Raw genomic sequence first — 12,932 nt, 5'->3', positions numbered from 1 at the left:
AAAAAAACATTTCTATCAGAGTAGCCATATTTTGTTCCTTGAAAATTAGAAACTAACATACTGTACCCTACTGCCTTTTACAGTATCTTCAGTCTTTAGAAACACTCCCATTCATTTGATTTAGCATTAAAAAGATAATAAATGTAATACCTTACTGAATGTTGACACAAGACTTCAACATATTTGTAAGAAATTTGTCAGTTTAGAAAAGATTTAGACCATACTCATTGTTAAAGTGTTCTTCTATGCATAGTAATTTTTACATTTGCATTACATTTATTTTCTTTAAATGGTATCTCATAATTTTTTATCATTCCAAACATAAATTTTAAGATAGTCTAACAATTTTTCACTCGTTTCTCCTCAACCCATCTTTGGATATTAAATCTCTTTCAAAACAAGCAATTACTTTGCTTTATAAACCATCCATTAAAACAGGATTTTGGCATTTTCACTTTCAAAAATCCTCACAGATTACATTCCTAATTTGTCACAGCAGCCTTACATACACTGCCACAGCATACAATTTGGCTATTAAACTAGTAGGTTTTAGGAAATATGCATACTTCACAAATAGAAAAAAAAGGAGATAGTCATTATGGATAAATTTAAGGTTCCTAACTATAACTAATGCCCATCCTGTAGAAGCCACAAAAATCACTCTTAGAATCTAATTTCAGGTACCTTATAAATGCAGATTTCCCCTAACAGCAGTAATGAGTAGATGAAATACACCAAAATGAGACATTGCATTTAACATTTTTATAACAGCATTGAATACACAGACAGGAACAGGAATACCACACACAAAGCTATTAAAATAAATACTATTTCCTGTTCTTTAAAACATGTGTTGCCTAACTATTCCCAGATACCTTTGTGTTGATTTTTTTAATACAGGGCTGAGGCTAAATTCAGCATTGAGTATGCCCACAGACTGGAGTGAAATGTTGATAGCTATCAGTTACCACCAGTATCAATCTTCCCATGCAAAAACAGAGCTTAAGGAGGGACTTTAACTCAAAGCTCATTTACAGCATAGAGGACCAACTGCCTATTCACAAAGTGCTAGAGCTTATATTATTTGCCATATTTGCTATCATAATTTTCTTCAGCAGATTAGTTCAGCAGCATAAACTTGTACTCTCTACAGAATATAAGAATAAGAGTCTCCTATTTCTACTGTTTCAAGTATCCACCCTGGACTATCTACAAGTACTTGCAAGTTAGAAACATGCCCTCCATTCCTCTAGACCATCAACAAGGTGTGCACCACGCTGGACTAAATGGTACTTAGTTTAGCAGACAAGTAAACTAATGCTTCACCTGTTGTAGTAACCTGTGATACATGTTCCTCTATACCTATCATCCATGTGGCTGCTAAACAGAAAAATACTTCTACATCCTCCCTCAAATTATATTTGACTGCAGTCTCTCAGTAGAAAACAGAAACCAGGTAAAATAGGAATGATGAGGCTCCCACTTTTCCTCTCCAATGTTTTTTTTCCTTTTTTATAGTATTTTCACAGGAAAGGCTTGTCAGAAAACAAGTATTATTTTTAAACAGTTCTAAGTGGGAGGCTTTGTTGCTTTAACTGGATCACAAGGAGTGGAATCTCTGACTGTAACCATTTCCTGTAGCTTGATTTTTTCCTCCAATTAAAATTCAAAATGAAATATAAAATCCAACCACGGCTTCCACTTGGCTGCTACTTTCTCACAAGTTTAGGGGTTTTTTTTATTGAAGGGTTTTGGTTAAAATTATTTCTAATTTTAAAAAACCCAAAGCAATCTAGTTATACATGGTTATGTATACCCTACTTAGACAAAATTTCCACAGAATTATTAGCTATCTTGAAAAGAAGGTGCTACCCAAATAAAACTGGAGTAGTTTGTTTCTTCTTTTAAATTATGAATATGTTTAACTAATTTTGCTATAACTGTTACAATTTTTCTTATAATCATACCTCACTCATACTCTCTTCCTTAGTGCTCAATGGAATAATGAACTTGATTTTCAACTGCAATTACAACAAAATGAGCAAAGCACACCTTCCAAGAGGATCAGTGTCTGCCAGCATGACACAACTAGGAAAAATAAAACAAAAAGTGTATGGATATGACTACGAAAAGAAACATATTTTGTCTCTTCATAGTAACAGCTTTCCACTGTATTTAAAGGAAAACAAATTAAAATTTGTAATTTTAAAATTAATTTTAATTCTTTCAAAAAATGTAAATAAAAGATGCGGACTTGCTTGTGTTAAGGATAGATCAACAGTATACATAAAATAATCATATATTTGTACCTTTAAATCATATTTGTACCTTTAAATCATTAGACACTATCTACCATTGCTTGATGGTATTTAATAATAAGATATCATTTATAAACACAATAACTTTCAAACTTACTTTAAAGTAATTTTTTTAAAAAGGATATGCCTTTAAATCCATGTTGCTACATTTTTCATGTGACCATTAAAATGCGAAACGTTGCAAAAAAACATTTGACAGCAAAGACTGAAATCTGTGAGATGCTGGTGCGATCAAAAGTTGCACTAGAGATTTTAACAGAATAAGCACACAATTGACTACTGAGCTTTAAAAATAAAATAGCACTGAGCTCCTAATCACAAGCATCATAAGGTTTAGTTTTAAAATTTATTGTCAAAAAAATAGAAATTCACCAACCACACAGAATTTCTTTTCTATGCAATAGCTTCAATTCAGATAACCCTAAAGGAAGGCCAGGTAATATGATGTGTGGAGGGTCCCCGTCCTACCCCCTGTAAAAAGTAACACATCACAGAAAATAACATATATGCCAACTTCATTGCTAGCTACTCAGCAAAATCTTGGTAGCAATATAAAATACAAATAGCTGTAATTTACAAATATGGGAATAAACCATTTCCAATTCCTTTATCAACCTCATTCCAGCATTATAACATAATATTCAAAAGTAATATTTTGTATATAATATACTGATATTGCAGATAGATCGTAGGTTTGACATAGTAAAATATATTAGAAACATAATACTAAGGTTGTAGCAGGAAAAAGTCAGCAAGAAAGTAAAACATGAAACATATCCCACAGTAACTTTTCCTGCTACAATCCCTTCATCAACAGCACCATTTCACATTGTATCAGCGGAACTTTTGGTATCCTATATGTCATCATGGAATTTGGCGCATTATTTGTAATCTCATTACCAAGGGGAGTTTGAACCTTCTGAATTTTGCACATTATGATGTCAGCTTTCCTTCTGTTTTTTGGTCACACACTGTCCTGAACATACTCACGTATTGTCAATACATCTCCCTTTTTCCACAGATACCCATCACTACACCTTCACTGATCTCATCAGACATTATACCAAGATAAATGTCTACTCATATTGCAGTCATACCTTCATATTGCTTTGCAGAACTACTCATAATCTATGTAACTGCTAACACTAGGATCACAGTACTGATGAAATTAATTTGCATTCAGGTGTAACATGAAATTCCTCTCCGAAGTTTCACAATGAAGAACTGCATCCAGGTCTTTCACATATTCACAAAGTACACTATTAATGTGCGTTTCCTAAATGTAACTAAGTGTTGAGTGATAAATGAGTGCTGTGGGTTTCCAGGCAAATGGCAACTGGATTTAAAGCCTCTTATTAGTAAGATCAGTAACTAAAAATTAGTTCAGGTAAATAAAACTAATAGCTATTCTCTTAGAACAACTTTTGAGGTAGATAGCCTTTTTCAGTGATCCAGTTCTTTTTGTTTGGCAACTATAACATTTACAAAATCACAGTCATAAATTACATGAAAGGATGCATTTGGAATGATTCAGCAGAGTTCAGAGATCTAACTGGTCCAGATACATGATAGAGGGTAAGAAACCACCAAATCTCAGTGTTATTGCTTAGACCACAACATAGGGTAGTATGCCGTATATGAGGTAGTGCAACTCTACATCAGTGAGCAGCGAGAAGCAGTCACATTAAAACCTATTTCTTATGAATTGCCTAGTACCTGCAAGCCATCATGTCCTCACTACTGTGATAGCTAGATTAAAGCCAGTACATTCAATCCCACTTTGACTGTAGCACAGCCTAGACTGCTCCTGGAGATACTTTCTAATTCTGAGCCCACATTATTTCCTTCAGAGCCTAAAAGAGTCAATGTCAGTGGCATTGTTGAAAATAACATGAACTACATTCAACAATGCATAGAAAACACATTGGACGTTTGGTCTTGGCATAGAAAATTATGAAGTGCTAGTGATATTTCTTTAACTTGATAGTAATAGCTCTACATTAACTTATTGACACTATAAAATAGTGTATTAACTCTGAAGGATAATTTAAATTCAGTAGTTTAGGGTCTGGTAAAATTCTGGGTGCAACAACATAGAACTCAATGTTACTGACCTGTGTTGTTTCTTGAAACCAACGGAAGTATAAACATAGCCAGACTAGTTTATGGAGACATAATATGCAGCCCCCTTCACTCATACGACCATGAAAATTATTTTGGAAATCTATAATGAAGGAGTTTGCTAATCTGTTCTGTTCACAAGGAAAAACAGCCTACTGATTAATCCTTCCAGTCTGATTAGTCCTGGCTCCTGAGCCTTCCCAACTGCCTAGCATTCTTTTGCTGAATTCACTTTTCTGTAGGGAAAACAGAGGAACAGTAAGGAGGGTGGCAACCTGTTTAGGGTCTCACATCTTCCATCCCTTGAGCCAAACAAGACCACAGCTGACAGCCAGTGTACTGTTAAAGCCTGAATGCTATATATGGCAACTGAAGCCATTACAGGTGCCCTCTCTGAACAAAGCACGTTGAAAGGGGAAATTTTTTTTTCTCCTTAAAAGCTATAAGCTTTTTCCCCTCACAACTCTAACCATAAGCTCAAAGATACCTATACAGGTTTAAGAGAGCTGTGAAACCCTCACAGACCACTAATCACAGACAATTTTGATCTTAGCTGCTTTTTACTCTCTAAAAAAACTATTTCTAGAACTCATTAGGTCAAACTGTGCATAGGGAGGTCAGGAAGAAACATTTACGACTGACTCCAACTTATCCTACTTACATGGCATGACATACATACACTTTAAATTCCATGACTATAGATACGTTATAAAAAGTTTTTCAATATCTGGGAATATTCCTAGAGATCCTAACCATGTTCAAATACTCATAGCTATATACTAATATATACACGTGTGTGTGTGTGTATATATATATATATATAGGCAGTTAAACTTTAAGATTCCAACACCTGGAGACATTTCCAACATTCATTCGATATTTGAAGCTATTAACATGAAACATTTGACTTCCATATTTTACTATGTTCCTCTTTTGTTACTACCAAAAAGCAGTATTCACCCCAGGTCAAAACTATGAACTACTGTAAAATGTTGCTTTTATTGTTAATACTTATCACAAGAAGAGATTTGTGCATATATGTACACAAAATATCATAAAGCCTATGTTCTGTCTGCTAGCGGAAAAATCTATCATCACTAAAGAGGTTACTTTAATAAAAAAGGGCTTATCTGGGTATGTGGTATTAAAGAGATTTAAAATGATAGGCAGTGAAATAAATCACTGCAAAGGAAGAATGAAGACTAAAATAATTAAACATAAGAAAGGAATATCAGAGTTGATTCAGATCACATTTATGAACATCATCTACTCTGAGTAAGATTGAATTTGAAGAATGATATAAAACCAAGTATGCAATCTGCCTGCACTGCATAAATTATGCGTATTTATTTATAATACATATTTAGTATTCATCAGGAGCATGCTTACATGACAGGACACTTACCTGATACAACTTCATAAACAAAAAGACTGAAAAAATAAACAAGAGACTGTGGAATTTAGCAGTGAGAAAGCTAGTGGACAGCACAGTACCCAGCTTCCAAACTAGCCTACAGATTTTTCTTCTTCATTAATATATTTGTTTTGCAACATTTCAGAGACACAAAAACATCAACAGTTTTCATGATCTCCATAAGTGGAAGATCCTACTTAGGGATGGAAATTCAGCATGCGACCAAAATTATATCCTTGAGACTTTACATTGAAAGAAATTCTAAAAGCAAATAGCACGAATTGGTATTACCATGCCAACAGTATCAAACTCGGGTTTTGTACTGTTAAATAAAATGTAAGTTCCTCAGCATTTCTTGCTTAGGTTGGGAAGATATATAGTTCTAATTAAGGATCAAGTTCATTAATTCCATTTTTCAGGTTTTCATTTGGTTCAAAAAAAAAAAGTATTTAAGAGAAACTTTTTATACATGTAGATTAGTTGGTGAGAACCGCATAAATGGCTTCTTACACTAGATTTTTTTGTACTGATACTGTTCAACTCCATTTTATCAACATCTTATTATTTTATCAACATGTCTAATGAAACTTACTAGTTTGACATGATTTGGGAGATATGATACCTATCTATTACTATATATATATATATATGAAAAAAATTATTCTTACCAAGATGACTTGGAAAAGAACTGGAAAAAGATGGATTTCTTCCACAAGGCTGTAAAAACATATTTTAAGATTTATTTAAAAAGAGAGGAAGTGAATTCTTATTTAACACATTAAACTCACAAAAGGAGCAGAGTAGTAGAATAGCTGTTGCCAAAGTCCATGACCCAGAACCTCAGTCTTTAACTAGCTCTTTACAAAAATGAGCTCCACTTCAGCTATTAAATAGAAACAGCAATGTTATACTGCTTTGAAAATTACTTCTAGGTCTGCTTCACTGATGTGATTCAAATGAGTGGAAGAGTAATTAAATTAATATTTTTTAAATGGCAGAAATTAATAAAAATCCATAAATACTATACATACTATGAAACAGTCAGCATGCACCATTAATAATTTGAATTAACAGATTCAGCACACATAGTGAAACTATAAATATGCTGTGTTTTTTAAAGCATGAACTAACTTCTTGGGTTTAACAGATTAATATAGGATACATTTGTCAGACACTTGTCTTGACAATACTGAAGAGTGGTTACCCAAAAGAATTTAGCTATATTCTCCTGAATTTCAAAATCAGATACAAACCAGCATATACATACTTATAAGAAAGAATATTATTCTGAAAAAACAGTAATACTTTACATGAATCCAATCCTTTCTATTCTGAGAACCCAAACTACTTCACATTTATTAGTAAAGCATGTCTCTCACAAACACTACAATGACATACAAATTATATAATTTCATACTTTTTCCCTATATCATACTGTCTGATTGTCCCTTTTCATTACACACTGTACTAGATGCCTATTCACCACAGAGAACACCAAACTGTGTTTCAAAGGTTTTCTCATGTCTTTATAACATTACTGAAGTGCTTCATAAAAAATAGGTAGGTTCAGCTTTGTGATACAGAAATAAGGTAAGACTGTATTATGAAATCCATGTAATAACTGCAGAACTCAAACACAGAGAGCACATCTGAAAGTGTTGAGGATGCCTGCTATGGCTATCTGCTCAACATGAGGCAGATGCTTTTGCACACTTGAAAAAGTGGGAACTCAGCATATAACATACTACAAAACTGTCTTGCAAGAAGTATGTCAGTTAGAAACACAGAGTTAAATTATATAGTTCTCTATGAATAAGCAGGAGTTATATTTGACTAAAAGAAGCATTTAGTTTCTCGTTTGAAGCTTTACTGTGTAATACCCTATACTGACTTCTGGTACAACAATAATCAGACTAATTCTGTCTGGTAAACTATTCGTTAAAAAGAACACATATGTTCCTAAAATTACATGTTTCCATTTAAGAGTTTTCATTCATGTCCAGTAAGAAAAGATAAGAAGGTATTATTTTTATGGACAATGTAAGCTAAAGCACTAGACTGTGAACTGAAGCAACTAAAAGGAATTGCATGTTCCCTTCTTTGAACTTAATGAAGAAATTGAAAGGGGTCTAGAACAAACATTCAAGGGTCATAAAATCATCACATGCTTAATTTAAGATTAGTGTCACCTATCAGAGCCCTGGTTGTCCATATTTGCTGAAATCATGTTATGTAAAGGAAATACAAAAAGAATGAAAGGCATGCTAACAGAACAACCATATATATTAAGAACTGAGAAATACTTAGAAATCAGATATGTACATTAAGTACAAATAATGGGTTTGTATTTCATACTGTTTTCCTATTTCTCTGATCCTTGCATTCACCTAAATGTAATAATGATGACCATACAGAATCTGTATGAAGTTGGGGTGGGAGGAGGGGCCTAGCATAAGGCGATCTATTGCATTATACAGTACTGGCACATGGACCTACAGACGAGTAAAACACAGCCACTAAATTGGTTAAAACATAAAAAACCAATATAATTTTGTGCACCTATATAAACATTAATGTTGAACTAGGCTGTGACTTAGTTACCAAATGTGTTCATTTTTTCCTGCATACAGAAATGTGTAAAAGCACAAGTTACACCTAAGAGAAAGAAGAGTTTATGTAAGGAAAGAAACTCATTATTTCTAAGTTAAAAAGTTTGAATTTAAAGACAATTTCTGTTCTTACTAAGTTGATGGAAAAACTATCCATATACAGTGGAAACCCCAACAAGTTCCCTACACAGGTCAGGAGAACCTAGAAGCTATTCTCCTCTGTGCCATCTAACAACACTTAAATAGACAGTTATGGCACCTTGGACACAGCCAGGTCATAAGAGTCCCAGGATTGCAGATAGGAAGGGTTATTATACTTGAGGTTCATTTTCCAGGGCCAAACCTACTAGTTAAATTAAAAGCTTAGACCATGCCTGTAAAACAGAGTTTTGCTGATGTGGGTATAACAATACTGAATGTAAAAAAGGTCATTTAAACACCACAGACTCCCAAAAAGAGCAACTACTGTAACAGCAATCATGCTGACAAAATGCAGTTTTGCCAGCACAAACCTTCTTATGCTTAGGGCATATTAGAATTACTTATCCCAGCAAAAGCTGCTTACTTTGATATGTAAGCAGCATTTAAACTGAGAACACGTTGGCAGGAAAATACGATCAAGTACCAAGAATAGCTAAGAAACCCTAGTTTAGGCAAAACCTAGAAAAACGCTTTTGTGGCAAAGAGTGTATTATGAAAGAATAGGTCTAAAAAAATGTAAGCAGTACTGATTGTTACAGCATTACAAAGTCACCTATAAATTCTGCTGAGATAAGCTAAGACAAAACTAGAGCCAATATGGGTATTCTTAAAGGTCACCTGCAAACCTTTATGACTGAAACAAGAAAGAACTGAAGCCTTTAAAGAAAATTATACACATAACTTAGATAAAGCATAAAGTTACATCAAGCAATGTATTAAAACAAAGCTTAAATCTGATTTATCCCAACTTTGCGTATATGTGCACGAGACAGAGTGACATTATCACATTCTTCACTGCTATCTTACATAGTTTTACAAAGGAAGTGTCTTAAAGCAGGTGAAAGAGGAATATAGCTATAGAATTGATTTCATAGAATGGTCATATTCTAAATCAAAAGTAGTTTGGTTCTTTTTAGACTTCTATAAAATTTATAATAAATTAGATCCTATCGCATTTGGAAAACATACAGAATTATCATCATACACATAAGCAAATCATAATACTAAACACAAAGAACTTGCCTTTTCTTCTCGGGGAAGAACTGCAACTCAGGGAGAAAAGGAGAGTTTACAGCGTTTGGAAGAGGGGCTAGCCACTCACAATGATTACAAAGATGCTGTGAGGCTGTGCAGGGCGGATATCAGGAGGTCTAAAGCCCAGCTAGAAATTAATCTGGCTTCAGCTGTCAAAGATAACAAGAAATGTTTCTATAAGTACTTCAACAGCAAAAGAAAGACCAGGGAGAGCCTCCATCCCCTGCTAGACGCAGGAGGAAACATGGCAACGAGTGATGAGGAAAAGGCTGAGGTGCTTAATGCCTTCTTTGGCTCAGTCTTTAATAGCAAGACTAGTTGTACTGAGGGAATCCAGCCTCCTCAGCCACAAGACAGAGACTGGGAGAACGACCTCCCCACAATTCAGGAGGAGAAAGTCAGTGACCTGCTGCATCACATAGACACACACAAGTCTATGGGACTGGATGGGATACACCCGAGGGTGCTGAAGGAGCTGGCTGGGGTGCTCGCCAAGCCGCTTTCCATCATTTACCAGCAGTCCTGGCTGACCGGGGAGGTCCCCACAGACTGGAAATTGGCCAACGTGATGCCCATATATAAGAAGGGTCAGAAGGATGATCTGGGAAATTACAGGCCTGTCAGCTTGACTTCTGTGCCCGGGAAGCTGATGGAGCAGCTCATTCTGAGTACCATCACACAACACATGTGGGACAACCAGATGATCAGGCACAGTCAGCATGGGTTTATGAAAGGCGGGTCCTGCTTGGCAAACCTGATCTCCTTCTACGAAAGGGCGACCTGCTTATTGGATGAGGGAAAGGCTGTGGACATTGTCTACCTTGACTTTAGTAAGGCCTTTGACAGCGTTTCCCACAGCATTCTCTTGGTGAAACTGGCTGCTCATGGGTTGGATGGGCACACGCTTTGCTGGGTAAAAAACTGGCTGGATGACCGGGCCCAAAGAGTTGTGGTGAACGGAGTTAAATCCGGTTGGCGGCCAGCCATGAGTGGTGTCCCACAGGGCTCGGTTTTGGGGCCACTCCTGTTTAACATCTTTATTGATGATCTAGACGAGGGGATCGAGTGCACCCTCAGTAAGTTTGTAGATGACACCCAGTTGGGTGGGAGTGTTGATCTGCTCGAGGGTAGGGAGGCTCTGCAGAGAGATCTGGACAGGCTGGAGCGATGGGCTGAGGCCAACTGTAGGAGTTTCAATAAGGCCAAATGCCGGGTGCTGCACTTGGGCCACAACAACCCCCAGCAGCGCTACAGGCTTGGGGAGGAGTGGCTGGAGAGCTGCCAGTCAGAGAGGGACCTGGGGGTGTTGGTTGACAGCCGGCTGAACAGGAGCCAGCAGTATGCCCAGGTGGCCAAGAAGGCCAATGGCATCCTGGCCTGTATCAGAAATAGCGTGGCCAGCAGGGACAGGGAAGGGATCTTGCCCCTGTACTCGGCACTGGTGAGGCCGCACCTCGATTCCTGTGTTCAGTTTTGGGCCCCTCACTACAAAAAGGACATTGAATTACTCAAGCGTGTCCAGAGAAGGGCAATGAAGCTGGTGAAGGGTCTGGAGCACATGTCGTAAGAGAAGCGGCTGAGGGAACTGGGGTGGTTTAGTCTGGAGAAGAGGAGGCTGAGGGGAGACCTCATTGCCCTCTACAACTACCTGAAAGGAGGTTGCAGAGAACTGGGGATGAGCCTCTTTAACCAAGTAATAAGCGATAGGACAAGAGGTAATGGCCTCAAGTTGCACCAGGGAAGGTTTAGACTGGACATTAGGAAGCATTTGTTTCCAGAACGGGTTGTTAGGTGTTGGAATGGGCTGCCCAGGGAGGTGGTGGAGTCCCCATCCCTGGAGGGGTTTAAGAGTCAGGTCGACATAGCACTCAGGGATATGGTGTAGTTGGGAACTGTCAATGTTAGGTTAATGGTTGGACTGGATGATCTTCAAGGTCTTTTCCAACCTAGGTGATTCTGTGATTCTCATTTAAATCTACATCCATATAAGCAACACTGGCTCAAAATAACTAGTCATCCAATTTTATAACACTTGCCATCAGTACAACCTGAATTTTTAACACACTAACAATTTTCAGAATGAGATTATGCCTTCAATTTTGCTTTCAAAAAAATATGCAAGATCTGTTTTTCTAAGATATCCTAAACTGCGTTCTTGCAAAACACAAACCTACTTGAAGGACACTGAACATTGAACCAAAGGCTTTTTGCTACAGGTGTGATCCTTTAACAATTCCAGAGCCTTAGAACAGGACTTCTGTTTTAGAGTTTAAGCGGTCTGTCCCAGCACTTGCATAGAAATGGAAGTACCTTATACCAGAGTGTGGATTTACAATGCCTTGCATTCACTTCTTTCGGGAATAATTCCAGTACACGCTAATGAAGGCAGTCTTGAGGAGAAAGCGTAAGACTAACTCCTTTCTTACTGAGCATCAGGAATATCTGTACTGGCTCCCTATAGAGAACTCTTTCTCTGATGAAAAAGTGATGAGATATTTCAGTTGTATGTGTTCAAACTGGGTATTATACCAAGTTTGGGGGAAAAAAAAAAAAAGAACAGCGAAATCAATAAAACTTTTTTCACTGACAAAGCAATTTAATAACATCACTATTCTATTGCTCTAATTAAAATTGTCTAATAATTAAATATTCTTTTTTTTTAAAGTTTTAAAATAAATTCTCTGCTCAGATACAAAACTGTAAATTCTACATATCCAGATTGCTCTTTTCCTCCTTTATAGGTAGGATTTACCTGTAGGTAGGCTATACCTACAGTGGCAGCTGGTCCCTAAATAAAGGAAACAGGGCAAAATTCTTCTGTAAAAAAACAGAGCAGTGAATTTTCAAAAACACAAGTCACAGTGTTTTGAAGTTAATTCATTTTCAAAAATCAGTATATTATAATATTGCCACAAGTTTTTATAAAAAAGCTGCAGAGTGCTACACTTGGAGTAAACACTACTAATTAGTCTTTCACTTCTCATACAGAATAAATACCTTTTATAGAAGGGCAGCAATGAAACAAGCAAGACATACCTCACAATAAAAATCAGGGGTTAATACACAAACGGAATTTGATTTTTGACCCCTGACAAATTACTTAAGAATTCATGCTCTTTATATCATGATGCACTGCAGTCTGCTGCTGTTCATGTCTATTTTTGGTCTGGATAGTTCACAAAAAACCCCAAACCCGTAAGCATGCAAATGCTTGTATTACCAAACTGAAAAGCT

At 36.4% G+C, this 12,932-nt stretch overlaps 1 protein-coding gene across 6 annotated transcripts in view; it reads right to left on the bottom strand.

Annotated features, from left to right (window-relative positions):
• The window catches only part of ULK4 (unc-51 like kinase 4), a 253,132-nt gene that overhangs the window by 123,462 nt on the left and 116,738 nt on the right, over window positions 1-12,932 (bottom strand). For all 6 annotated transcript variants that reach the window (XM_074891573.1, XM_074891583.1, XM_074891535.1 and 3 more), the window contains one exon: window positions 6,522-6,570. In XM_074891573.1, coding sequence (XP_074747674.1) covers window positions 6,522-6,570 — 49 coding nt within the window. The remainder of the gene's footprint in view (window positions 1-6,521; window positions 6,571-12,932) is intronic.

Source organism: Strix uralensis, chromosome 1 (assembly GCF_047716275.1).
Source record: "Strix uralensis isolate ZFMK-TIS-50842 chromosome 1, bStrUra1, whole genome shotgun sequence".
Taxonomy (NCBI): domain Eukaryota; kingdom Metazoa; phylum Chordata; class Aves; order Strigiformes; family Strigidae; genus Strix; species Strix uralensis.
Note: the sequence above shows the minus strand (reverse complement) of the source record. Positions and strands in the feature narration are given on the sequence as shown.